This window comes from Callionymus lyra, chromosome 3 (genome assembly GCF_982586985.1).
Source record: "Callionymus lyra chromosome 3, fCalLyr1.hap1.1, whole genome shotgun sequence".
NCBI lineage: Eukaryota > Metazoa > Chordata > Actinopteri > Syngnathiformes > Callionymidae > Callionymus > Callionymus lyra.
In genome coordinates, this window is record NC_141820.1 from 17,911,066 (window position 1) to 17,937,273 (window position 26,208).

Genomic DNA, 26,208 nt, shown 5'->3' on the forward strand with positions numbered 1-26,208 from the left:
TTTATTGAGTATTGTTTTGATTGTTTAAGCGCGTTGTGACCCTGGTCTGGAAAAGCGCTATATAAATACAAATGACTTTCTTACTTACTTATAATAGATATATGGATATAGTAAGTGTTATAATTTTTGAAACACAGTCAAGTAACAGTCATTACTTCTCACATGTTTCCAAAACTGACAACACGTCAACACACCAAGACACAGCTAACTTCATGCTCAAATGCTCACACTGTACACCACAATGCTACACTACTTTTAGAAATGCAAGAATACACCAGGAGCCACATTCCTCAAGATTTTTTAAAAATCCTCCCACAAAGCTATTAAAAATCCCATCACGGAGGTAGTTTAGGACTGATAGCAGAGCACTGTCAGCAAGGAATAGACAGGAACATTATTACTCTTTTTGTAATAATGTAAAAAGGATGAACCCCCAAATCAAACCCCTTGAAAATAAAATGTATCAATAATGTGTACTTGTAATTTATAATTTAAATAAAATAAAATGGCTTTTACATTAATATAGACTTATATACTATATATATATATATATATATATATATTATATACTATACTATAAATCAAAGTGTGTGCCAACTTAGATCCACTCAAATAATTCACTGCTTGCATTAATTGTTGACCGGCTTATTAGAAGCAGTGTTTGTTGGCTTTCAAATCTAACGTGAAAAGAAAGTCAAAACTGTAACGGAATATTAGCAAAGGTTTCATTCGAGTAAGAAATGCTTTAAGCCTGCAAATGAAAAAACAATTTCCATTCACCGTTGTAGGTAAGTAAGTAAGTAATGATTGGTTATTTCTAAAGACAATACACAGTTAAAATATATACTTGAAAAAAATCGAGACACATAAGACAAACACAGGAGTCCCAGAAAATCAGGGAAAAGCCTGCACAAATAAGAATCTCTTAAGATGTGTGGATACATTGAATAAAGTAAAATTAAACAGAATCTGACCACACAAGCTGATTTTGTGCAATCTGCGCGAAGCGATTTGAAAATGTCTTGGAGTTATTAGAATTTTTACAAAAACACTTGAAAAACATCTAAGAAAGATTTCAATTTTAACTTTATTTTACAAACTTCCAATTACTGATCAAATTGGGGGGTCAGGTCAGCTGGTGTCTCTGGCTGCAGGACAGCAGGTGTGGCAGGAAGTAGGCGGCATCACCATCATCGGGTATCAGCTCCAGAAACTCCGCCGGACTCGTCTCCATGGATACAACTGACAGCGTTTCTGGAGTCACAAATGACTTAATGACATTCATCAATCTAACAATCCTTCAATTCAGTCACTTTCACGTTCACTCATTCACCTTGTAGAGCTGCCAGCAGGATGTTGTCACGTGACTTTCTGAGTCGACTGCAGAGTTCAGGAAGTAGTTCATCCCACCACAGAGCCTGGACACAAACACACAGGCACAAACTAATAGCTATCCAGGATGGCTCCAGCAGGGGGCGTTGTCCTACCATGTGGTCGGCGGTTAAATGGTGGTTCGCATAGGCTATCAGGGCCTGTGGGCAGCGCTGCAGTAGCTTCTGGATGCAAAGCTTGTGCTGGCCCCTCCTGGAGGCACACAGGAGGTGCAAGCTGAAGCTCCATAAACTGTCCTCAGACAGCCCGTCAAGCAGAGGGAAGCCAAGAGGCAGGGACTGGCCACATAAGAGAGACTGGAGACAAGATCATCATCATCATCATCATCATCAACGCAGTGGCATCATTTCTCACACAAGCACCTGCAGCTTGAGGAGCGCTTCCTGCTGACAGCAGTGTGCAGCGTGGGGAGGACTGACCACAGCCAGCCATGGGTGCCGGGCGCCGTAGTGAACACACGAGTTGACCTGTAACATAGAGGACACGACCTGTGATGTCACAGGAAGTCTGGACAGCTCATAGGTCTCACCAGGTCATCGACGCTCCTCAGGGACTTGTGTGTCGGAGTGCTTTCAGAGCGCGCGAGACTTTCGACATAGAAGGACGCCAGACGGAGTAGGAGCTCCTGGATGACCGCTTCCTGTGACGAGGCGACAAGCTCCGCCTCCCAGAAGTCCACCTGCAAGCAGTGGTGACCGGACAACACCTGGACAGACGCACACGTGATCAGATCCAGGAAACGTGGCCCAGCAGCATACATACCTGGAAGAGTTGATCGAGCTGTTCCAGCGTCAACTTGCTGTTCTCATGAAGACCCACCAGGGCAGCGACCAGCAACCCGGGGTGAGAGGCAGCAAGTTGTTCCGTCAATGCCGTCGGTCGCACACTTGCGTGTACGTCACTTTGGAGCAACAACTGAGACTCATCGATGAAGCAGTACACTAGCTGCATCTACACACACACATGCGTTAACACACACATGCACACACACGTTTGTGGACCTCCAGGCCCCCCCCCCCCCACCTCTCCATGTCGGTCCATCAGTTGGCCGAAGCTCGCGATGTCACCAAGCTGCAGCATCATGGTTGCCATGGTGACTGTGAGTGGCACTTGGACACCCGTGGTGTCCTCCAGACGCTGAAGGATCTGATGGGTCCGGGCAGCGTTAACCTGGTTCATACATGGACTAGAACACACCCGGACCAGCTCAGAAGGTTCTGCTTGACTGAAGATATCTACCACCTCATCAGCTGCTTCCTATACACAGAGACACACAAACCGTGAGAGGTTCGGACCGGGAATAACCACGTTGTTCAGGTCTTACTGGACTCAGAATCGGAGTTCCCTCCAGCAGCTGGTGCTTCAGGTAGAACAGAAAACCGGGCCCAAAGGTCTGGAGGCTGTTGGGAAGTAGGCGGTTCCTCTCCATGACCTCAGTGATCGAGAGACCAGACATTCGATAGTAAGGTAGTGCCAGGTGGCAGAGGCGTTCAGCACCTCTAAACCGAAACGGAAGTGATGGTCAGTGGCGAGTCGTGGCGGTGGAAGAGCATCGTGGTCACCTGCTGAAACTGTCGCCCAGCTGGGCACAGTTGTCTCTCAGCGCCCCTTCCAGCTCCTCCCTGTCCGTCTCCTCCGCCGACAGCAGTGAGGAGCGAAGCAAGAGGTGAGCCTCACTGAGGAGGTGCCAGAGACTCTGAGCCTGAGGGTTCCACTCCGAGTACCTCTGACTGTAGTCCACCTGAAAAACACGCACACAGGTGTGAGTGTGTGTAGGTGAGCGAGTGTGCGTTTGCGGTACCATCTCTCTGTAGAGCTCCACTGGGGCCACTGTGTCCACCACATAAAGGTTCCATCCAGTTCCAGGAGGATTTGTCTCTTTGGGGGATGAAAGCGTCCACTTCCTGCTGCAGTTCAAGAGGTCACAGGGGACATGTGATAACAACAACGTGGATTTCCTACACTAAGGTTCAGAAAATGGTGCCCAGACGCAAATATATTAAAATACAAGGACCTTCCTTTGTATCCAAGATTGCCAATTGCATGACCAGAAAAATAAACTAGATGAAAACATGAATTTCAAATGGTTTCTATTTGTTAATAATCAACATCACTTACACGGATCACACACCGGAGCAATCAATCAGGGGCTCGTTAGGCACAAGATGAACAATTCCCTAACATTAAACCACAAATAATGATGATGACGTGAAGATAGAATTTTGGGTGCATATGTGCAAGGTTTCTGGTTGGTTTCCAGGCCAAGCCAACCTTTCCGTGTGGACTTGTATGTTCTCTGCGTGGGTTTACTCCGGGCACTCCGGTTTCCTCCCACAGTCCAAAAAACATACAGAGGTTGATTGAGAAAGTTGGGAAAATTGTCCATAGGTATGAGAGTGTGAAAGGTTGTCTGTCTTTGTGTGCCCTGTGACAGACTGGCGTCCTGTCCAGGGTGTAACCTGCCTCTCGCCCTATGATACTGGGATATGCTCCAGTCTCCCCACGACCCCAGTAAAGGATAAAGCGGTAGACAATGAATATACGGATGATCTTACTAAAAAAGGAACATTTTTAAGTTAAAGCGATCAGACGAGGTTCACTTTGGTAATTATACTGTGAAATATAATTCCTGCACATTCCAAGCATGTGGGTGTGTTAATTTTTTATCAAAGTTTACTATTTATTTGTCTCTAATGTGAGAATCTTAACATGAGCACTAAGTTCCACCACAGGGTCAGATATGAGTGAACGACAGCTCAGATGCCGGCGGGAGGTTATCAGTTTCCACGCTCCTTTCATTCTTGATACATATGAACTCTTACTTCATGAAGCCCAAGATGTCTATGAACTCATCAATTATGTGTATGAAATACTTACAGGCCTCGGCGAGGCGTGGCACGTTCGGGTTCCTCTGTGGCGGGAGCGTCTGCAGTGGAGAGTAGGACGACGTGTCGTCCGAACACAGACACAGACCGCAGTCCGATAAACATCTGCATCCTCAGAGCACAGACGTCCAGACTGGGAGAAGGACACGCCTGCGCACACAAACGTGGGGCCGGCACACAGTGAGTCAAGGATGGGACCAAACGTGAAGGTCAGGTTGAGGAAGAATGGGTCAAGGTTGAGGTGATGGGTCACGGTCGTACCCTAAGCGTGGTGTCTATGTACGGATCTTCCAGTCTGGCAACAATGGCGGAACATCGGACGGTGAAGCACTGAAGAGCATTCCTGAAGACACAAGGTCACATGATGATCTAATCCTCCTTGTCACCCTCTTCCTACCTACCTTGTGATAACGTGCAGCAGGTGGTCCGTCATAACCGCCTGGAGGACCTTCTCTGGGTACTGGTACGTGGAGATTAGCTGGACTGTGCCGCTCACGCTGTACAGGAAGCCCGAGTTGGGCAGCGAGAAGAAGCAGAAGACGCACGCGGGCTGACCTGAGGAATGACCTGTAAAGACCATCATCATCATCATCACTATCATCATCACTATCATCACCACTATCAGCATCATCATCATCATCATCATCATCATCACTATCATCATCATCATCATCATCACTATCATCATGACTATCATCACCATCATCATCATCATCACCATCATCACTATCATCATCATCATCACTATCATCATCACCATCATCACCATCACCATCATCATTATCACTATCATCATCATCATCAGACAGGGGAAGTGCAGAACTCACTGGTCACCAGTGGGTGGAGCTGAAGCGAGTGAAGCTTAGTTTCCTCGACACTGCATCCCTGGAAGAAGTCTGGAGAGAAACGTCTGCATACACAGTCAGTGACTGCCTTGTCTGACACACATACACGTGCACACACCTGTACAGAAGGTAAGTGAGTGTGTGTTGCTCCTCCAGGCTCGTGGACTCCACACTGACTGACACACAGCAGTCTTTGGCTGCTTCCCCGAGCAGCTCCTGGTGGCGGTGCAGCAGCAGGAAGTCGTCCTCTGCCTCTGTCTCTGTCTCTGCAGGTTCATGTGGCCTTGTGGGTCCAGTCGAAGAGCCCAACTTCAGGACCAAAACCTCCAGCTCTGTCTGAACTGCCACATACCCAGAACAGAGCGCCACCTGGAGGACAAAGCAGGGTAGTTCATGTCAGATGGACAGAGATAATCACTGACCCCGAACACTCAATAGAACCTGTCTGGGCTGGGTCTGATGCAGGTGCAAGATGACGGAGCGCTCGAAGTCCACGAACCCGGAGTTGTCCTGGAGGTTCTGTTGACCCTGCTTAAAAGTGGATGTGAGACCAACACATGGGGGCAGAGTAACTGAGGGGCCACAGGGGGGTAGATCTTACCGGGTCCCGCTGGTTCTGCCTCTGCAGTGTAAACAGAACTAAAGAGCCGCCGCAGCCAACAAGAAGATTCCCGCTGACGGGACAGCAGCTCAGGGCCAGAGGCTGCTCCGACATGGGGATCTCAATGATCTCCATCTGGGCTCCAGCCCGCGGAGACGCCCCCCCTAGCAGGTGACCCAGCAGGCGCACGCCAACCCGGGACTTCTCCTCCGCCTGTAACCTTCAGGGGGTTAGCTTTGGGTCCAAAGCGGACCACAAGATGTCTCACCTGGCAGCGCCAGTTGGTATAGGCTCTCAGATAGGTGGCGCCATTTTTCTCCTCGATGGTCACCAAATAATCGCCTGGTCAATAAAAGAAAAAACTCAACTAACAATTGACGAACAACACCAGTCATGTGAAAGCTGCTGGTTAAGTTAACTTCGCGTACCTACGACGCTGTGTTGCAGACTCTTGACGCAACCCATGGTGGAGAACCGACACACGAGGTGGCCACAGTCCTGGAGACTGAAGACCTCCACCTGAATCACACACACACAGAGTTACACACTCACACGATCATAGTGCATTAGTGGTCATGACAACAGCAAAGGTCAGCCACCTTACATCCTCCGGCCGTCACCACGAACAAGACTCCTCCTCCACAGCAGACCAGACCTGGCTCCTGATCCACCTGAAAGATCCACCTCGTTAGACATCTTAAGTTGTTTTTTTTTTAGAACCTAAGCGATGATGTCATGACTGAAAGTCGACTCACCTGCACTATGTTCTGGGAGGCAAATGGGTGACAGTTGTACACATGAACCATGTTGTGACTCGGTCCGCCAGGGGGTGAGGTCACTGAGCACTGATAGAGGGGCAACAACTGCAAACAATGAAACAATCGGTGACATAGGACAACACTAGAGAGTTCACATTTTATTGATCATTTATCCTTTCAATTTAGGCATTTGATTGCACAAATTTGAAACATCATTTAAAATAACACTTCAAGGGAAACTAATGTGAAAAACCCCAACTTTTGAGTACAATAGAGGTCCGAGATGTATTTAAGACACACTTAAATCAACACATTAGTTGCCCTTTAAGTTAAAACTCATCCACGATTGATAGTGACAATGTTAATAGTCTTGGTGATGCCTCATATATACTTAAATTGCGTCCCGCAGGCCATTTGGTTCCCATAAAATAATTAAGGGCCCCCCCAATGAAGTTTATACGGGTGTAAGCCGAGCACTGGCTCCACTTTTGTACAATAGTAAAATAGAGCAAGAATGCCAAACACACTTCACGTTCAAATTAACATCACAAGAAAAACAGGAGTTTATATTTATGGTGTGAAACAGTGACTACTGTGTGAAAAGGTTCTGCTTACTCACTATTCACTACATCTAACCCATGACAAGTAATAATCCAATGACTTGTGTTTATATGCACTAAAATAAAGTACTGATTTGAATTGAATTGAAGTGTGTGTGTGTGTGTGTGTGTGTGTGTGTGGCTCTCTCTGTCTATGTCACGTGACCTGGGATCTCGTGAGTGGCATCAATACATTTTGTGGTACCTTCACGCTACAGTCACAGAGAAGTCAACATCTTGGAGACTCCAGTCTAAACGTCATCGCGAGGACGTCTAAACGCAGCTCCTTGTCTCAGACCATAATCGCAATAATATTTGTCTTACTGGGGTTGTTTCCTGCCGCTCGCTTCCTTCACCGACTCGGAAGTTTCAGTGGTTAAACCCCGCCTCTGCGCTCGGACGTCGCCGTGAGTGGCGTCGGAATGAGCACATGACACCATGACGTAGGTGCTCACCACGTGTTCTCTAGCGCCCTCTTTTGGACACCCTGGGTAACTGACGAGCAAACGTCTGTTGTTGTTTTTTGGTGGTTCAAAGAAGTGTTCTTGTTGATGTACAATTAAAAAAAAAAAATTCTTTGTATATTAGCAATAGTATCAACATCCCCTACAGTTCCTTCTTGAGTTGTTCTCTCAGTAGTGCAGTTATTCATCCACAGTATCTTATATGTAAGTAAGTAAGTAAGTAATGTATATTTATAGAGCGCTTTTCTAGACCCCGGGTCACAAAGCGCTTAAACAATCCAAAAAAAAATACTCAAAAATATATACTAAAAAGATCAAGATAACACATATGTGGATAGTAAAACACAGAATCGTTTGAATGCATCGCTGTATTTATCATTTCTCACATTAATAGGCATGACTTAAATCCTCATTGAGACACTCTATTGATTAACTTTTCACAAGCCCTGTCCTCCATGGAGGGTTTTTTTTTAAATTTTGATTTGCATTACGGTAATGTAGCATTTGAATGTTTAAACATGTGTCATACTACAAATGTCTTGATCTTGCTCATACTTCTAATCTGAAAGGGTGACAAGGTGGTTCTCCTGCAGGTTGCTGTTGCTTTAGCTGGTCTGCTGGGGTTAGAGGTTGTTCTTCTCTCAAAGTGCAAAGGTCGCTGAACGTATTGGTGCCTCACTGGACTGATCTGTGTTTCCTGGATCTGAAATCCTCCCAACAACAGTGGAACCTTCATGACTGCTGTTTTCTGTACACTGTAAAACATTCCAGCCCTATTTTCAATGTATTCATTCAATTTATATTTAATCTATCTGTTCTTTTAACTCCAATCGCTATGATACATTTTGTGTTTTGAATTCAGGTTTTGTAGTTTTTCTAGGTTAATCTAAAATGTATTAATTGTCTTGGCTACTTGAAAACAAAACCTGCAACTCTGAATTAAACACCTAATTAAATATTCTGAATTCCCAAACACAGGTCGATTTCAGGCAAAAATATACTCGCAATTATTTGTTTTACTATTTTACAACTACAAGTCTTCAATTACACAAGTGTACCTTGTGGTTTATGGGTACAAATATGTAGTTACGTGTATGTGCATTTGAAGTAAGAGTACAGCTTTGGAATTACCCATTTTAACAGTGATTAAGGTGAAAAAACAATCTGTGACTCACACCTGTAGAATTTAAGAGGTTGTGTTAAGTAACTTATACTTGTACACTTAGATAATATAGTCAACGTTGTTGTTTTTTTGCTTTTTAAGTCTTCAATTATGCATGCGTACCTTGAGGATTACGAGTATGAATATGTAGTTACATCAATGCAAGGTAATATTACGAGTACGGATCTCATGTTACGGGTACGTGGGACATAAGCACCCGTTTCCACTTCATAGTCTTCATGATGACTCGAGCTCGCCATTTCACAATGATCTGTCACTGGACTTCCCAGAAAGAGAGGACATGCCTGGTTAATGAATGACATATGGCCATCCTAAAGGTTGACTGAAAATTTGAATTACAATAATGAAAAAATTGTGTGTTGCCCTGATAATTAATTGATAACCAAGTTTAGATAGTCGAAAAATCAACTTATAACTACTAATATAAAGCTATCAATCTCATCAAGTTCAGAACCTGGAGGTTTGAAATGGGTTTTTCACAGCGACCAAAGCTGTCACTAAACCAAAATCAAAGTAAAACTAATGGCAGTTCCAAGAATACTGATGACACACAAAAAAACAAGTGGACTGGACTTTAATTAGTGGTTTTACCTGGTCTCTGACAGAGACGCCAATCAAAGTAGAAAATCACAAAATCGAGTAAAAAAGTCATCAAAGTGCATCAACTGTCAATCAACAATCACCATGGAAACATTCGTATGTACAATCAAAAACTGTCACTGACACACAAGTGGAGGAGCAATGAGTACAGAAGCCTGGACTCGGAATGGAGCCCCCGTGACGACACACTGCGGGCAACAGGGGGAGTTAGAGATGATACAATCCGGTCAGCAGAGGGGGCCAGAGATGAGATGCTCCGGTCAGCACGGGGAGCCAGAGAGGAGACGATCCGGTCAGAAGGGGGAACCAGAGATGACGCTCCGGTCAGAAGGGGGAACCAGAGATGACGCTCCGGTCAGACGCGGGGACCAGAGGTGACGCTCCGGTCAGAAGGGGGAGTCGGAGACGTGACGGTCAGGTTAGCAGGGTAAGCCAGAGAAGACACGCTCCGGTCAGCAGGTGGGGGTGGGGGGACAGGTGTGAGAGGGTGACACTGCCTCCTGCTGGTGGCCATGCTGAAGTACAGTATGAGAGTTTCTGCTTGACATTGTTTGACGTCACACGAGTCGACATGCAGCAGGCGGAGCGGTGACGATGAAGATGACGACGATGTTAGTGGGTGGACTGCTGGCCACGTGAGCCAAACTGTTGCACAACATTCACACACAGACAACACACATGCTGACATACCACTCGTAGAGCCTTTAACCATGCGACGGGTCACGCGGTGCGACTCCACGGCTTGTTAATGACCATGACAACTGACGAGCAGCTTAAGACACATACATGCAAGTCACAGATCTGACTCGATCAAATTAGTGTTTAAACCAACAATGGATCAATGATGAGGATGAGCATGTGGCCCCTCCCCCTTTCTTTTTTTTTTACCAGCATGAGTCACCTGTCAATTAGAGTGCCCTCAGGAACCTGCACCACACACACACACACACACACACAGAGACACACACACAGATGAATTGTTTGTTTGATAGCTGCAGGAAACTCTGGTAGTAGGTCACTCAGGCAGAGCCTCAGATGTACGTCACAGCACCTTTGCTGTTCCTCTCCATGGTGATTTCCACGTAGGATGTGGGAACGTAGCCCTCCACGCCGCTCTGCTTCCGCGCTCTGGTCCAGCCGTCACCCTTGTCCTCCTCGATCACGTACAGGACCTAAACCATACGGATCAGAACCGTTACATTTATGCGCGACGATGCATTTGAACTTTGAGGAAACAGAACCAGAATCACCTCGTCATCCGAGATCACAAGAGTCCCCTCGTTCTGACCTGGACACACACACATGCATGTAAATGCAAACACACACACACACACACACAAGCATATATACACAAAGAGAAAGACAAACACACACGCGGAGTTAGTACACATAGACCTGATCTCAACAGACTTGCTCTAGCAGGTGGACCTGGCCTGACGTACCATCATAGGAGTAGAGGACTTTGCAGTGTCCTATGACGGGCAGCGGGTCGTCATCGTCAAACTCGTCTTCAAACTCGTCCACCTGTTTGTGTGGTGGACTGGATCCCCGTTGAGGAGTCTGTTCCTGAGTGTCATTGGTGTAGCTTCCCTCCGGACTGGAACCAGAACCAGGAGGTGAAGACAAGGAAGCTTGATAATAATGAGGACAGGCTGTAGTTACCTCTCTCTGCCTGCGGGTGGACGATGTTGAGTGTTGTCGCTGCTGTGTCTCCTGTCATTCCTCGACTTCCCCTCAACCTCCGACAGCCAGGACTGAAAACAAACAAACATTTACATTGCTGCAAGATTCGAGGGGACCGTCGGACAGCGCCACCTGGTTCTTGTGGATCTCGGACCGCAGCTTCTCCATGGTGAGCATGGTTTCTGAGATCTTGGGCTGCAGACTGTTCGGGTCACCCATCTGAGGGTTCTTCTCATATACGTCCTTCATCTTGTCAAGAGCATCTCTGTAACCATGGTTACCGTGAGTGAGCATGCAAGTGTGTGAGGGAGAGCTTGTGTGTGTGTGTGTGTCTCACCTCTGGTCTGTCTCCTTCTGCAGGTCTCTCTGCAGGTCTTCAATTCTCTGCTGGAGTTTCTTTCTCCTCTGCTCCGGAGGAAGGTGACCGAAGTCTTCCAGAGACGGAGGCTGGTAAGCACAACATAATCAGGAACCTAAACCAAAGGCCACAGTCCAACACCGCAAAACCAAACCCAACAAACAGACCCAGAGCCATAATCAAAACCACGACTAGAACCAGGCGCAGAGGTAGATGTATATGCTAATCTGAGCAAGCCTGTAAAGATTTGGTTGTCAGCTGCTCTGTCACGCCACACGCGCTTTGATCCGGACTCCGACTCTGGCCCCGTTGTCCACACCCCATCACCCAACCACCACAGATCACACTTCATCCAATCACATCATCGCAGAGGACAATGACATCATCAGTTCAGCAGTCCCCCGCCACTTCACTTCCTGTCTCACCACTCGTCGTAGCGCTCTCAGGTTTTGAGGGATTTTGGGGACGCTGGTCAGATACTGGCTCATCAGGTCGGACCCCCGTGCCCAAGACGACCCAGAGGAAGGTGGGGGGGGAGGGGGAGAGGAGTTGGGGGACTGAACACAAGGATGGCCCCCGCGGGAGGAGTGTTAGATTTCTCTACCCGGGTCAAAGGGCACTAAAAGTCACCACGGTGGCCCAGCAGGGGTAGCCGGTCACAGGTTCACTATCCTTCAGATCTCCTTCAGTGCAACCTACCTTTGGTTTCTTCCCGAATAGCCAGAGCTTGTTCTTGGTTCTGCCAGTCAGGTGTTTGGGATCTGGTCTCTGCACCGGTGGGGCCTCCCGCTCTATCTTAGGGGTGCTGATGGTGCCGTCTGAACCGGACCGGCTCATGTTCTGGCTGAAGTCCTCAAAGGGGAAGTCTTCGGGGTGCTGAAACCCAGACTTGAACGACTCGATGACGATGCCCGAGTCCTGAAAACAGACAAAGATCAGCCTCTGTTCTGGCCGCCTCTAGGAGTACCTGGAACTCACCCGTCGCTCATCCACCGCCTTGGCAGCCGCCACCATCCCGTCCCAGCATTTAGACACGATGGGGACAACGCGGCGCTCCGTGTCAGCAAAGCTCCGATACGTCTCGCCAAGTTTGATGGTCCGACGCTCGTCCATGTCCTGCAGGTTCTGGAGAAAAACCGAACAAAGCGTTTACTGACGCCGTTAGGAGTACGGTCTGTGTTCGGCAAACGCACCTTGAAGATGTGCGGGATAGCGTTGTTGAAGTGTTTCCATTGCTCGCCGTTGAAGTTCTGCAACTGTGCTGCATACTCGTTCTTGCTCTCGTCCGCCATATGTGTCCTGGTGTACAACTGGGCCTTGGCCTGAGCACCAAGAAGTGTGTGATCACCTGACCCGCTTCTGTGACCATTGCATGCTCACCTTTTCCACCTCCGACTTAGTGGCGTTGGCATCGTTGTCCAGCCTCTCGAATGACATGTGAGCTTTCTCCGCCTCCTTGCAATCGCGCTCAAACTTACGCTTGCTCTGCAACAAAAGGAACAAAGACCAAGAAACTTTAGTGTCTTTTAGTGTCACGTCAAGATGAAGCAGTGTGTCTGTCATAAATAGAAGATCCAATGACAGGTCTTCTATGGTGGCGGGGTGGCGGGGGGGCGGGGCAGCCGCCCTCCTCAAAATCTGATTGGCCAGCCTGCGGTGGCAGCCAATGATCATTGTTTGCAAAAGTTTTAGTTCAACAGTTGAACCAATGAACCGTGATGCACCGAGCTGCAACAAATGAAAGAAATGTTTTTTAAACTTTGTTAAAATGATCACGAGAGACTGCCCTACAACAACAAAACATGTGTGTTTTACTGTAGTTGGCTCTATTTCTGAATAAACCTGAACACAACTCCACTATTTCAGCAACATTTTTTGCAACCTGAATTAATAGTCAACAACAGTTGTAGCCTATCGTCATTTTTGCTACTATATATACACGATATACAGGTCTGTATGTACATTTTTTTTTTCAAATAAAAATTGTGATTGATGTGTTCGGTCAAATTTCTGTAAATGAATGAATCTGATATCTATTTTTATTTGCTCCTTGTGAATCACGGTATAAAACTTATGCTTTGTATTGTATTATAATTATATTATAACTGTATTATAATTATATTATAACTGTATTATAATATTATAGTACAAATAATCAAGTACAATTGATCAAAAATCGTAATCATGTAGTATGTGCAAGTGATGACTGTCGATCAATACTTTCAGATGCACAAAGGAGAAGACATAACCTGATGAAAATGATGAATCTGAAGGACACTGTAGCAGCTCAAGCAGTCACAGCAACTCCACCAGAAACAGGAACTGCCCGAGTTCATGCTACGTTCGACACCAAAGAGTCCCCGAGTCGTATCTTTATCAGAGGTTCCACTGGATTTTGAGCATGAGCTTCATCAAGCCAAGTGGATATTGAACAGAAGGGAACGAGGCATCTCACCAGGCCACTTCCTCCCACATCTCTCAAGAGGTCTCCTATGAACTTTTCATGTTGTGCAAAACTGCTTTGGTCTTTCCAGTGAGCACAGCTGCATGTTAACACATTTCCTCTGTGCTGCAACTGATCACATTTTTTTTAAATGCAAAGAGCCAAGCTGTGAGAACGAGTGGCAGTGCTGCAAGTGTCCTGATTTGATGTTGTTCGGATGAGCATCTTAAAACACAAACACTCAACTTATTATTCACTACTTATTTATAATCATGGGTTGGGGTTTTTCTTACTTTTTTTAGTGTTTAAAAACTTCTTATCGAACCGAATTACTATGTGCACTTTACACATTATTTCCCCCCCATCATTTTCGTGACTATTGGACGAACCGATGTTACCTCCTGTACCCCCATTTAAATGATTATGAACCGCCCCTGAGACCATCACAGGAGGGAATTGAAGAGAATGGCAAGAGAAATACATACGGCAAATAAATAAATAAATAATATACACTCACATTGTCCATCTGTTTCCAGCATTGGTCCAGGTACTGCTGAGCCTTCCTGCCCTCCTGGAGGTGCTGCACAAACATGCACAGATGCACAGGTTAAAGAAAAAGAAAAGTGTCATTGACAAGAAAAAAGGACTCACTCTCTCTTGCTCACTCACTCCTGCATTGACTCACATGTTTGCGCTCCGTCTTCAGATCCTGACTGTACCTCATCAGCTCCCCGTACACCCTGTGACCCAAGTCCTCGGCCACAACCTCCCTCTGACCTGCATAATCGCTCAGTTCGTTTAGGATGATGTAGAAGGAGGAGCAGGAGGTGAACCTGGACACACACACACACAATGAAGTCATCTCTTCCGGCTTTGCCGATTGGCTGAGACGGCTGTTCTCACCTGGGCTCCTCGTCCTTCGACCTCTTCGGACAAAACTTTTTGACCAGGTTCCTAAAACACAAATACACCCGCCTGGTTCGTTCATGATGACCTAGTTATGTGACCATCTGTGTTGACACCTGCATGAGAGTGTGTGTGTTTCAGGGTGTGTGGGGTGTTTATGTGTGTGAGTACCTGAGTTGTTTAGCGTAGCTCTGCTCTATCTCCAGTCGCTCCTTCACAAACTTTGCGTATCTTTCCAGGAAGTCAATTCCCCACTGAGTGTGTTTGTCCAGATTATCAAACTGGTCCTGACACGGACACACAAGGACACGCACATATAAACATAAACCGGAGTTTAAACCACTGTAGGGGCTACAAAGGGGTCGTATCTGTGTTTCCACGCTGTATTTGTTGTCACAAAAAACAACACACACACACACACATGCACACACAGTGTCAGGTATCAGTCACATGGCCTGGGTTGTTGAACAACTTCCGTTTATGACCCTCGGTTATAACCTGACCAGGTGGAACATGACGGAACCCTTCTGGACCTGCTGTTAGACCTGAACTTGTCATTGTTTCAGACCTGGTAGACCCAGGGTCCTGAACAAGATTAACAAAAAACACCTGTTCTTGACCAACTACCTGGTGGCTCCGCCCCCCTTCTGACTGACGAGTGTATTTTGTGAACTAAATGTGTAAACAACTTCCTTGACGCTCAACACGTAGACCGGATCTGACCTGGAAGCAGACTGAATGAATCATGCAACTACACAAGATTTGTCCCGGACTAAAAACATGGACCGGCTCTGAACTAATACCTGGATTGGGTCTTTCCTGTTCTGACAGAGACCTGAACTGTGTCACTAGTCCAACTAGTCCATATATAGAGCCGAGACCTGACACCTGGGTCTGGAACCTTCCTTCAAACATGACGGAACCCTTCTGGACCTGCTGTTAGACCTGAACTTGTCATTGTTTCAGACCTGGTAGACCCAGGGTCCTGAACAAGATTAACAAAAAACACCTGTTCTTGACCAACTACCTGGTGGCTCCGCCCCCCTTCTGACTGACGAGTGTATTTTGTGAACTAAATGTGTAAACAACTTCCTTGACGCTCAACACGTAGACCGGATCTGACCTGGAAGCAGACTGAATGAATCATGCAACTACACAAGATTTGTCCCGGACTAAAAACATGGACCGGCTCTGAACTAATACCTGGATTGGGTCTTTCCTGTTCTGACAGAGACCTGAACTGTGTCACTAGTCCAACTAGTCCATATATAGAGCCGAGACCTGACACCTGGGTCTGGAACCTTCCTTCAAACTGGGCCAGACGAGAAAACCTGCCCCAGGGTCGAGACAGGTCAAAACTGGGTGTGACGCCCACAAGCTCGCTTCTTTTAAGACTCAGCACATCTGGAGGAACCGGGGGGGGGGTTCCGGCGGGGAGCTAGATAGAGGGTTCGCGCAATCCGCTCCCCTGTGCCGGTCCTAGTGCTCTGGACCCGCCCCGTTACCGCGTCTATTGTTCGGTCTGTCAAGGTGCGCCGCGGTGTTAGCTTTAGCTTTAGCTTAATTAGCATCCAAGGAGTACCGGAGCAGGGTCAGTGTACGGGATTCGGACGGGAGGGACTCTGGGTTCACTTACCCACAGCTCCGTTCCCCAACTCATGGCGGCTTCTCCTTGACTCTTCCCCGGCACTGGACGCACTCTCCGCCGCAGCAGTTCCTTGGGAATCTCCGCGGAGTCGAGTCTGAGTCTCCTCCCCCTCCAACCCACAGGGACACACCAGCCGAGGCCCGGGGCCCGGGTCGGGAGGAGAGAGAGGGAGGCGGTCACTAAATCAACCAGTACTACAAGAAACTAAATCATTAGTACTTAAAATGTGGCCCTTTGACTGTATTTATTGGCCCTGATGAGGTTTACCTTAAAGAAAAAAAATCATTCTAACAGCTTTGTTAATTTCTTAAATGTTTCATAAACTATGTTAGTCGCCTTGAATGTTTATAAACTTTCATCAATAAATTATTTTGTTCATTATTTATTGTACAGAAACATCTTAAGACGTTTTTATTTGTTCAGGCTTTTCATTGATTTTCTGGAACTCCTGTTGTGTTATCAGTTTTATCTTGATCTTTAAAGTATATACTTTATTGAGTATTATTTTGATTGTTTAAGCGCTTTGTGACCCTGGTCTGGAAAAGCGCTATACAAATAAAAAATACTTACTTACTTACTTACAAGACCAAATATTTTTGGAAAAAAAGGTCATTTTATTTTTTGTGTATTTCTTTTGGTCAATAGTCATAGTTTCCATGTTCTAAGTCCTCATTTTATTTTTGATCGACAATGCGAGTTTAGTATTAAACTCTTTTGTTATGAGTCATGCCTTGCTCAAGGGTAGTTTCAAGTCATCATAATTTGGCATTCATCCATTTGCTACTGAGCACTGAGTCATGTCTAAGAAGTATTATTGAAGAAGTTGCGACACGGTTAGGTGTTGTTGGGGAATTCTGACTCAGTGCAGGTTGTATTGAAGGACTGGTGAGTTAGTTGTCTAGAGGGAGTCACTGTTTTTTTTTTTTGTTTGTTGGATGACAAACTTCCCCACCAAGTCTTTTTTCCCTCTTTATTCTGGAAGGAAGATGTGCAGCATCCAGAGAACCAACTGACTGATGAATAGTGTTCTGTAATAACGACATTTTATACCAATATTTTCTAATTGTATCTTTATTTACTATAAGCAAGGCTTTTGGGTAATGACACTTTAAATTGTGTTCTTTCGCTTTATTTTTCTTTGTTCTTGTTCTTATTTTATTTTTATTTATTTTTATGAATAATTGCTGTATTGCTAAGGCTAATTGGAAAAAAAAAAATTCCCGAGGGATCAATAAAGTTCTACCTACCTACATACCTACCTATTATTATTAATATTATTGGTTTTAATCAGGTTTTATCCTTTATGTCCAATACTGTTTTTGTTGCTGTCTCGCTGGACTCCAGTTAATAATTTCGATTAATTCCTAGTGAAAGGAATAACAATGAAAATCCTTGAAGAAACATGACGTCACTTCCTTCAATTTCTGCTGTGACCGGAAGTGTCAAAGAATCTGGTGTCACCTGCAAGCAGGATCGGCGGCGGTGGCTGCAGAAATGTTTAGTAACCTGTGCAAGTAAGTTGTTCGTCTTTTCCGCGTCGTTGTTGCCGTTTTTTCGACACACCGGGTGCCGTCGCCGCCTGTGTTTGACCTCTGTTCAAACTAGCTGCTGCCTCGAACTTTGACACACTGACCTGAATCGAGACTTCACTGGACCTCGAAGCTGATGGAGGAGTCTACTGAGTCACAGCATGTGACCGTTGTCACAGGAGTGTATCGATGTTTTAGCGAGGCTTCGTTTTGAAGAGATGAACTCGAAACTAGTAAAGAAAAGACAAAACTTCGCAGCTATGGAACAATCTTGTTGAGTCTCAAGAGTCGTCAAAGAAGAGTTTGGTAAAGATTAAAGTTGATAAAATATTATATCAAAGTGTAACTTAGTCCGAAACAACTGTTACATGATTTCAGTTTTTATAGTGACGTCCAAGTGATTTTTTTTTTAGAATCTTAAATTGATAAAGAGACTTTATAGCGTTTACAAGTAATTGCTGTATAGATTCCCAGAGTTATCACTGAGTCATAATGGACAGATTGAGGCTTAGATTTGTTATATAGTCGTTATAGTCGAAGTAGAGTTTTGTGCACACATGGCAGGTGGACAAATGCTTCATCGACACAGAACCTGGTCTGGTATTAAACTGACCAGTCAGATCTTTAAATGGAGTGTCCAGAATGAATCTAGGCGCAGCTTTGGTGCTTGGTTTCTGTTCTTCTATTGTTTAATTTGTGTTGGCGTGTTTATTTTTTTTTTATTCTGTACCACAAACAAATCATGTTGTGTTTACAACACTTGCAAAATAAGTTTCTCATTCTGAATCGAACTACACTTTTGGCTTTTAAATGACAGTTCAGTTTTTAACTGCCGGGTGTTTGAATAAAAAATAAAAGGGGAAGTCTGTAAAGACTTGATTAGCATACTGTGTACTCAATGGTTCAGCAGGATATGTTCATACTTACAAGGAATATCATGAATCAATTAATTCAAAAACTTTTCTGTCAAGTCTGTTGTCAATGTTTAATATTAATTCCACCTTAAGATTGTGATGTGTGTTGCCTCTGCAGAACGATAGCACAGCGGCAGCGGTCATGCTCGATGTGCGGTCTCAGGTCAGCATCTCAGCGGCCCACGTCTCGCCGAAGTGTTTTCCCTGTGCTTCGGTGCCCACTGCTGCCCATCCACCAGCATGTGTTTGAAGCCAACTTACGCAACAGTGAGTCTTGCCAGCTCAGGTATGTTTACTTCCTTTCATCGCGGTGTCAAGGTCAGACCGTCACACCTGTCGTCTTGCTGACTCAGGTACCTGGAGCTGATGGAGCAGGCTAGACAGGGAGGCGGTATCGCTGCCATGACTCGACACACGCAGAGAAACAAGAAAATGCTGGTGAGGGAGCGACTGCGCCTCCTGCTGGACGACGATGACTTTCTAGAGCTCTCGCCGCTTGCTGGTCTGGGTCTACCATACGGAGACATTCCGTCAGCGGGCTGCTTAACAGGTCTGAACTGAGATCACAATGGGACAAAACTGGATAGGACTGATATAAATGTGTGCATTCAGGTGTTGGTCGGATCAACGGTGTGTGGTGCGTGTTCATAGCCAATGACGCAACGGTCAAAGGTGGGACGGCATATCCAATCACGGTGAAGAAGCAGCTGCGAGCTCAAGATATCGCGGTCCAGAACCGACTCCCGGTCATTTACCTTGTCGACTCAGGGGGGGCCTTTCTACCGCTACAGGTGACACACACTTATACACTCTTACACACTCAATCACTCACTCGCATGTGTTCCAGTCAGAGATTTTTCCGGACAAGAACCAGGGCGGACGAACGTTCTACAACGAGGCCTTAATGTCATCCATGAGGATCCCGCAGGTAGGGAGCAGATGAGATCTCACCACGGAGACTTGTTTAACCAGCTTTGCTGCAGGTGGCGGTGGTGTGTGGCTCGTGCACAGCAGGCGGGGCTTACATCCCCACCATGGCAGAGGAGGCGGTAATGGTACACCGAATCGGAACGATCTTCCTAGGCGGGCCGCCACTTGTGAAGGCTGCCACGGGGGAGGAGGTTACACCAGAGGAGCTCGGTGGCGCCCGGCTGCACGCGGAGTACGTGGTAGATGACTGACGTGGGTAGAGCACAGGGTAACGTCTATGTGTGCAGGGTGAGCGGTTGTGTTGATCACTTCGCCAGCGAGGAGCACGAAGCCTTCGAGGTCGCCCGCAACATTGTCTCCACGTTAAACTTCAGACTTCCTGCTGATCCTGACGAGGAGGCGGAGCAACCGTACTTGAGTCCAGACGAGCTGCCGGGACTCGCTCCACGCAACTACTATAGCACACTGGATGCCAAGATGGTAAAAAAAACATCACTATCGCGCTACTAACTCACTATCTCTCTCTCTCTCTCACACACACGCATTCACTTAGTTTTTCAACAGGTCATCAGTCGTCTGACTGACGGTAGTCGCTTTCATGAGTTTAAAGGACGATATGGAACGACGCTGGTCACAGGATTTGCAAAGATCCATCGGTAAACACACACCGAAATACAATCACGGGCACATACACAAAGTCGTCACTGGTACCGTGTGTCTGTGTCAGACACCTGGTGGGAGTGGTGGCCAGTAATGGTCAGCTGACATACGAGGCAGCGCTGAAGGGAACCCACTTCATCCGCCTGTGTGACCAGAGAGACGTACCGCTGCTCTTCCTGCAGAACACCAGCCCAGGATCTGGACCGACACTCAACACCGAGCAGGTATACACACACACACAACAAGACACGTATCTAGACACTCACACTCTTGTTTTTTTTTGTGTTCAAGGCAGATCGCGAAAGCAACCGCCTGAAGGCTCAGGGGGCAATGATGTCAGCTGTGGCATGCTGCTCCGTCCCTAAAATCACCGTAGTGATCGGCGGCTGTCACGGAGCGGACAGCTTTGCCATGGTAACATCCACACACACACGTTCACGTGCACAGCTGATGTGTCCGTTTTCAGTGTGGACGGGCCTTCGATCCAAACTTCCTGTTTGTGTGGCCAAATGCTCGCGTGTCTCTGACGGCATGCATAGAGGAGGCCGCCAGGATGGAGGGCGATGGGACGTACACGGCGAAGAGGCTGCAGGAGGAGAGCTCTGCCTTCTTCTCCTCTGGACGGCTTTGGGACGATGGCGTGATCAGACCGCAGGACACTAGACAGGTCAAAGGTCATTCAGTTGCTTGCATCAAAGAAGTGGGGCCTAATGCATGCATGTGTGTGTGTCTGTGCAGGTGGTTGGACGATGTCTGGACATTATTCAACAGCAGCCATCCACTCAGAAACTTCCCTCACCTCTGCTCAGAGTCTGAAGGTTGATCTCCGACCTCATCCGAGGTCACAGGCTGGAGGCAGATCAGACCTCAGCCACAACGGACGGAACCGGTCTTATTGGACGACAACAGATCAGTACAGATGGGACGTTACGTCAGCCCTCAGATTTAAGAGGAGAAGTACCACTTTTAATTTACAAAAGCAATAAATAAAAACAATGTTAAATACACTGTGCGACTGATTGTCGGGTCACTTAAAACTGGTCGCAAGATAGTCAAACAAGAAGTGTAACAAAAAGCTTCATCGGAGTCTGAGGCTTAGGGTGGCTAATGTGCCAACATTTAGCTGCGGAGACCCCACACTTTGCTCCGGGTGATGTTGATCAGTGGTGCCTTGATCTTGGGCTTGTTGTCCGCGGCAGGCGCAGGGACTCGGCGGCTGTAGATGTCTGGGTACTGCTTCTGAAACTGAGCAATAGTGGTTAGAGCTGGTTCTGGTTCTGTGGTCTGAGCTCAGCTCACCTGCTTGAGTTTCTTGCGCCGATCCCGGTCATTTAGTTTCTGGTCCGTCAGCAGGATCTCTAGAAGTTCTTCCATTGCCTGATGGGACGTTAACAACTTCTGCTGTTCGAACTCAGGGCCACTGATCTGACGACAGAATGTGTAGATGGGCAGTGGAGCTCCGCCTTCTTCCTTAGTCTCGCCAACCAAAACCTTGAGGGTTAAACATGTCGGAAAAAACGCATTACAAATATTGTCTTTCCCCAAATCTACCTACAGGGTTTTAAGAATGAGCAGTTGTGCGTGTTCACACCTGGGAGGAGCGAAGATAGCCGACATGGTCACTGATGGCGGTCAGCAGGTACTGGGGCACCTTGAGGATCTGATCCTGGTGGTCTATCAGGAATGAGACCAGCCTAGTGGCCAGTAGCTCGTCCAGGTCACCCTCGTCTGCACTTGCAAGCACACAGCCGGAGAAGTTGTGAACCATCTGGAACAAGAACAGGAGCTCAGAGATGCGCGCACACACACACACACAGACTCAAATACACTCACCAGGGTTCTGGTTCCAATGGCGGGGTGGAGACGCGGCATGTCCACGTTCTGACTGATGCGAGAGATCATCCTCATCAACAGCTGCAACTTCCTGCGAGACGACGGCGGAAGAAGCAATGTGCACAACTGCAGCGCGTCCACTGCCCGACGCTCACACTCTGGCTGGAGGACACCTACACACACGCACACCTTGAATCACATCAGGGTTGGGTAAGACTGGTTACAGGATCAGAGGACGAGTAGTTATTGAGGTGAATATGAGACATTAGTTGGTCGAGTTAGTCGGGTAAACAAATGGATAACTAGATACGAAAGGACTAGTTAAGACAGGGAGGTCAGACTAGTCATTCCAGTAGGGGAGGACCATGACGGGTAAAGAAGACCTTCTAGGATAAGACTGGTTAGTCATAGAGGGCTCATGCACATGCAGAGAGTCTTACTGTGCTGGACTGGGTCACTAGGGCGTAGGGTCTGTGACAGCAGCGAGACATCAAGCGAGCTGAGGCAGCGGCGGGCCGTGGGGGCGCCAGAGGGTCCTGCCCACAGGTTTGAGGTACTGACGGCTCTTAAGCCTCCGGGGGTGAAGCTGTGGCGCTGGGAAGCTGGCATCCTTAAGTCCGTGATCCGGCTGGCTAGTCTTGGCTGACACTTTTCGCCATCTTCTTCTGCGCTTTCCATGACGATGTCAAGGCAGCTGCCAACACTACGTACTCCAACAGAGTGTCGCTTTCTGTCCAGCGCCTGTTCCGGGTTCACCTCTGTTCGTGACAATAGACTTTCGCTGGACATGAAGAGTCTCTGGCGGGTCAGGGGGCCAGGTCCATCCAGGACCGTCTCCTGTGAGCCACTATGAGACAATGTGGTCGTCCTGCAGCCTCGGGATTCCAATTTACCTCCCAGCACGTCAGTCATGGGTGAATCCGTTTCATCACATGACCCCTGTCGGAGGAGTGACAGCAGGAGGCACTCGGTGGAGCGGAACAAAGTTTTGGCGGGCAGGTCAGCTGACGGAGGCTTCCTGCGCTTTCCTGGCTGGTAAGTAGAAGGCGCCACAACATACCCGCAGAGGACTGACGGGGAGGAGGGTGGAAGAAAAGGAAGTGTGGCAACAGCGTGTCAGTGCAGGCAGAGCAGGCAGGACTTCAGGTTAGTGAGTACACTTAAACAAGGAGCACACATACCGAGTACGTTAATGAAGAGCTCGTACAGCTCAAAAGTAAGCAATGGCCGCGGGAGGCTATAGAAGTGATCCGACACCGTTCTGAACACATCACGCTCAAAGCCCGGGTAGGATGGCTGCTCAGTGTCGTACTTAGGCCCTGGAACAAGCAATTGGACACTATGGCAACTGAACATACACAGTCCACATATACAACACTTTTTAAGTACCAAGAAAAAAAAAATGTCCACTCACAATTCGCCAAACTCTTCATTGCAGAGAGAACCCAGTGAGGAAGATCATCTGCAAGAGAGAGAGAGACATTGAGCAGAGACACACGCATACATATACACAACTCTACACACAAACACACACACCGGTCTTGTCGTCCAAGCCCACGACCCCATGCTTGTTGACTCGGGTCATGTTGTGAATGATGTTCTGGGGGTTGATTTGTGTAGGATCCAGAAGTTCCTCCAAAGATGCGACTCCCAGAACCCGCTGAAGGCTGTAGACACAAACCCAGGGTAGTATGAAGATGATGAAGGTGTTGATGGAGTCGATGCCGATAAATAAATTACTGTGTCAGCGTGACGTCTCTCCAGATCTCTTGCTCGTCCGAAACTGTCAAATCGCGCCTCTGCTCGAGTGTTCGACTTTCTTGTGTTTGATTGACGGGCTCCACATTCTCCTGTAAGAGATATTGTGAGTGTTGCTCAGAGTCACCTGCTTCACCTGGACCAGTGGAGCTCACCTCGGTCCCCTTGTCCTTCTTGCTGCTTCTGAAGCTGAGGAATCTGTCTTTGTCTCGCAGCGAAGGACGCTTCCTGATGGACTTGGTTGCTGTGGTGGAAGAGGATCTAGGGATGGGCTTGAGGGGCGAGGAAGTGGGGAACCTGCAGACAGACACACCAATGAACCCACTGCTCCTCTGGACATCACTGCAGCTTCTCTCACCTGTAGAGAGCAGCGTTGTCCTCCAAATCCTCCCTGCCCCAGCGACCCTTCACATCCTCGATCACATGGTTCTTCAGGAACTTCTGCAGGAGTTGAACCGTCTGCTGTCGGGTCACGTCTGGTCCGAAGTTGCTGTTGCTGCGTAGCAGCTGGTGCAGCCAGCCGACGGCCGCCGCTGCTGTGAAACAGGAGGCGTGTGTGCGAAGGTTCTGGCGGTGCTTCCCGACTGGCATTCCGGCACGGAAAAGCCGGACCACCTCATTCCACTGAAACACCAGAAAAAACATAAGCCATCTCCCCCAAGGAGCAACACGTGTGCACTGTTGGACAAGTAACATGAAGTAAAGCAATGTATACATTTTGCTGTAACGTAGTTATCCAAAGCATTATCGAAGAAAATAAAGTAATAACAACTCTTTGTATATCACGATTTTTTTGCTTCATAGAATTCATAGATTCGCCACACACGCGTCGCCTAAGGGAAAAGAAAACTTTGCAAATGTTTACTTCCTTTTTAGCCTAGAAATGATACAAAGGACATCATAGATTTGATAAAATTGCACCCGACATTGAGAACAATCTCCGGTAAATATGACCCATGACAAAGTTACTACATGTGTTACAGATAAAGAAGTGACTTTGTTCAGTGCTTCAAGAAATGTCAGTGTATTGAGACTGAAGAGGAGGAATTGAGTATGTTTTGTTTGAAGTCTGCCAGTAGACATTTAAACAACTTTGTGTCCATTTTTGTCTCATTAAAATAGGCAATAACCCTTTAATGGCCTCTGAATGCATTTTTCTTTTGAAGCAAAGGACAATTTTTTTTAATATTTCATAAAGCACTAACTCTTATGTTGCTTGGAATTCTCTGTGAAGAGAAAAAGGAGAAATATAAAAAGGGTTGTGATCGTATCATCTCATCTTCTAGCTTGCTTATCCTCCCTGTCCACATTCTTCTAGTACATACAGTACTATACAGTCTAGTATATACTAGACTGTACATAACTTGCATTCCTCTTTATTTCTATTTCTTTGTAACATATTCTGGAGCTGCTGAACTGCTGCTGTGAATTTCTCTAAGGAGATGAATAAAGTATCTATCCATCTATTTATCTATCTTCTCTGGTCAGAACTAATGTTGCAGTAAACCATACAAATATGCTGTAGCTCTATTGATTTCACAAGCTATGTGAAATATCAAAATACTACTTATCCATCTGCCATACATGCAGCACCATATTGCTGCATTGAAGGAAAACACACAAAACTATATTTTATGATAGTTATGTAAAGTTTATTTAAAGTACTATAACTCATTCCAATGTAAGGCAGGACTAATGTAAATAATTACGTTGAAATTACAGTAATTCGTTACAAACAATAATGCAGTAACTTGCCCCACACTGCGTGTGTGTGTGTGTGTGTGTCTAAATCTGACCAACAACGCTAAAGACGAACAGACAGTTTGTGTGTTTCTCACTTACCAGCTTTGTGGCTCGATATGGACCCGGAGTGATTATTTGTGAGGCCATATTCGTCGATGATCGGAGTCCTCCAGGTACTTCACTGATCCATTCACACCATCAACGCAGAGCGAGGCTCAGCTGCAGATCTATTCAAAATGAACAGTCGCCTCGTCCTGGAGCGTGATTGGTCGAACTGCGGGTCACGTGACGGCCCTACGGTGGGCGGGAGGGGTGATAAATCAAACGTCCGTTAAAGGTTTTTTGAGATGAACTGACGAAGAACAGAACTTTAATATGTCGCTTACCTACAGCAGGTGATGCCAGGTGAACACCGGACTGACTTTTGGACTTTTGGACTCTTGAGCTCTGCGGCTCCAGCGACGTTAGGCGCTCCA

The 26,208-nt window shown here is 46.8% G+C and overlaps 4 protein-coding genes across 8 annotated transcripts; 1 reads left to right on the forward strand and 3 right to left on the reverse strand.

Annotated features, from left to right (window-relative positions):
• Positions 1–1,069: 1,069 nt before the first annotated feature.
• On the reverse strand, positions 1,070–7,463 carry hps3 (HPS3 biogenesis of lysosomal organelles complex 2 subunit 1). Of its 3 annotated transcripts, none has more exons than XM_087786748.1 (22): positions 7,405–7,463; positions 6,479–6,586; positions 6,323–6,394; positions 6,152–6,242; positions 5,992–6,065; positions 5,724–5,936; positions 5,564–5,650; positions 5,241–5,491; positions 5,105–5,187; positions 4,679–4,844; positions 4,539–4,620; positions 4,270–4,427; positions 3,194–3,299; positions 2,955–3,133; positions 2,717–2,891; positions 2,416–2,649; positions 2,155–2,343; positions 1,922–2,098; positions 1,755–1,859; positions 1,488–1,688; positions 1,334–1,418; positions 1,070–1,254 (listed from the first exon to the last, which is right to left on the reverse strand). In XM_087786748.1, the coding sequence occupies exons 2-22, from the start codon at positions 6,527–6,529 to the stop codon at positions 1,127–1,129; spliced, it is 2,907 nt and encodes a 968-aa protein (XP_087642874.1). In that variant the 5' UTR covers positions 6,530–6,586; positions 7,405–7,463; the 3' UTR covers positions 1,070–1,126. The 3 variants fall into 3 exon arrangements, with proteins under 3 accessions (XP_087642874.1, XP_087642873.1, XP_087642875.1); XM_087786747.1 differs by having other exon boundaries at positions 5,564–5,653; XM_087786749.1 differs by lacking the exons at positions 6,479–6,586; positions 7,405–7,463 and having other exon boundaries at positions 5,564–5,653; positions 6,328–6,388.
• A 1,820-nt stretch (positions 7,464–9,283) lies between these two features.
• Positions 9,284–16,504, reverse strand: fnbp1l (formin binding protein 1-like). Of its 3 annotated transcripts, XM_087786753.1 has the most exons (17): positions 16,354–16,504; positions 14,889–15,004; positions 14,715–14,765; positions 14,497–14,644; positions 14,329–14,391; positions 12,749–12,853; positions 12,562–12,690; positions 12,347–12,493; positions 12,068–12,286; positions 11,794–11,925; positions 11,348–11,457; positions 11,143–11,275; positions 10,990–11,081; positions 10,770–10,924; positions 10,578–10,615; positions 10,379–10,499; positions 9,284–10,254 (listed from the first exon to the last, which is right to left on the reverse strand). In XM_087786753.1, exons 1-17 carry the CDS (start codon positions 16,375–16,377, stop codon positions 10,247–10,249), a joined length of 1,791 nt encoding a protein of 596 aa, XP_087642879.1. In that variant the 5' UTR covers positions 16,378–16,504; the 3' UTR covers positions 9,284–10,246. The 3 variants fall into 3 exon arrangements, with proteins under 3 accessions (XP_087642879.1, XP_087642878.1, XP_087642880.1); XM_087786752.1 differs by having other exon boundaries at positions 9,284–10,499; XM_087786754.1 differs by lacking the exon at positions 11,794–11,925 and having other exon boundaries at positions 9,284–10,499.
• Positions 16,505–17,806: 1,302 nt separating this feature from the next.
• Positions 17,807–21,405, forward strand: LOC148083644 (uncharacterized). Its single transcript, XM_087786755.1, has 12 exons — positions 17,807–17,879; positions 18,927–19,094; positions 19,162–19,358; positions 19,421–19,599; positions 19,656–19,736; positions 19,792–19,970; positions 20,026–20,218; positions 20,303–20,394; positions 20,466–20,622; positions 20,690–20,812; positions 20,865–21,065; positions 21,137–21,405. The coding sequence occupies exons 1-12, from the start codon at positions 17,860–17,862 to the stop codon at positions 21,212–21,214; spliced, it is 1,668 nt and encodes a 555-aa protein (XP_087642881.1). The 5' UTR covers positions 17,807–17,859; the 3' UTR covers positions 21,215–21,405.
• Positions 21,406–21,493: 88 nt separating this feature from the next.
• depdc1 (DEP domain containing 1) lies at positions 21,494–26,182 on the reverse strand. The gene is given in 14 exon segments (XM_087786750.1): positions 21,494–21,643; positions 21,698–21,889; positions 21,990–22,166; positions 22,232–22,404; positions 22,672–23,317; positions 23,320–23,373; positions 23,375–23,550; positions 23,646–23,693; positions 23,768–23,898; positions 23,972–24,081; positions 24,145–24,286; positions 24,348–24,613; positions 25,832–26,026; positions 26,123–26,182. Coding segments are annotated over 13 exon segments (2,289 nt in total). The 5' UTR covers positions 25,880–26,026; positions 26,123–26,182; the 3' UTR covers positions 21,494–21,517.
• Between the last annotated feature and the right edge of the window lie 26 nt (positions 26,183–26,208).

Coding starts and splice junctions, on each gene's coding strand:
- hps3 (XM_087786747.1), bottom strand. CDS start 6,529: ATGGTTCATGTGTACAACTGTCACCCATTTGCCTCCCAGAACATAGTG. Junction 3,134..3,193: donor TGGAGCTCTACAGAGAGATG/GTACCGCAAACG, acceptor CGTGTTTTTCAG/GTGGACTACAGTCAGAGGTA. Junction 1,689..1,754: donor AAGCGCTCCTCAAGCTGCAG/GTGCTTGTGTGA, acceptor TCTTGTCTCCAG/TCTCTCTTATGTGGCCAGTC.
- fnbp1l (XM_087786752.1), bottom strand. CDS start 16,377: ATGAGTTGGGGAACGGAGCTGTGG. Junction 14,392..14,496: donor TGAAGACGGAGCGCAAACAT/GTGAGTCAATGC, acceptor ATGTTTGTGCAG/CACCTCCAGGAGGGCAGGAA. Junction 10,925..10,989: donor CCACCCGCAGGCAGAGAGAG/GTAACTACAGCC, acceptor TTCTGGTTCCAG/TCCGGAGGGAAGCTACACCA.
- LOC148083644 (XM_087786755.1), top strand. CDS start 17,860: ATGTTTAGTAACCTGTGCAA. Junction 19,359..19,420: donor GTCAGCGGGCTGCTTAACAG/GTCTGAACTGAG, acceptor GTGTGCATTCAG/GTGTTGGTCGGATCAACGGT. Junction 20,395..20,465: donor GGATTTGCAAAGATCCATCG/GTAAACACACAC, acceptor TGTCTGTGTCAG/ACACCTGGTGGGAGTGGTGG.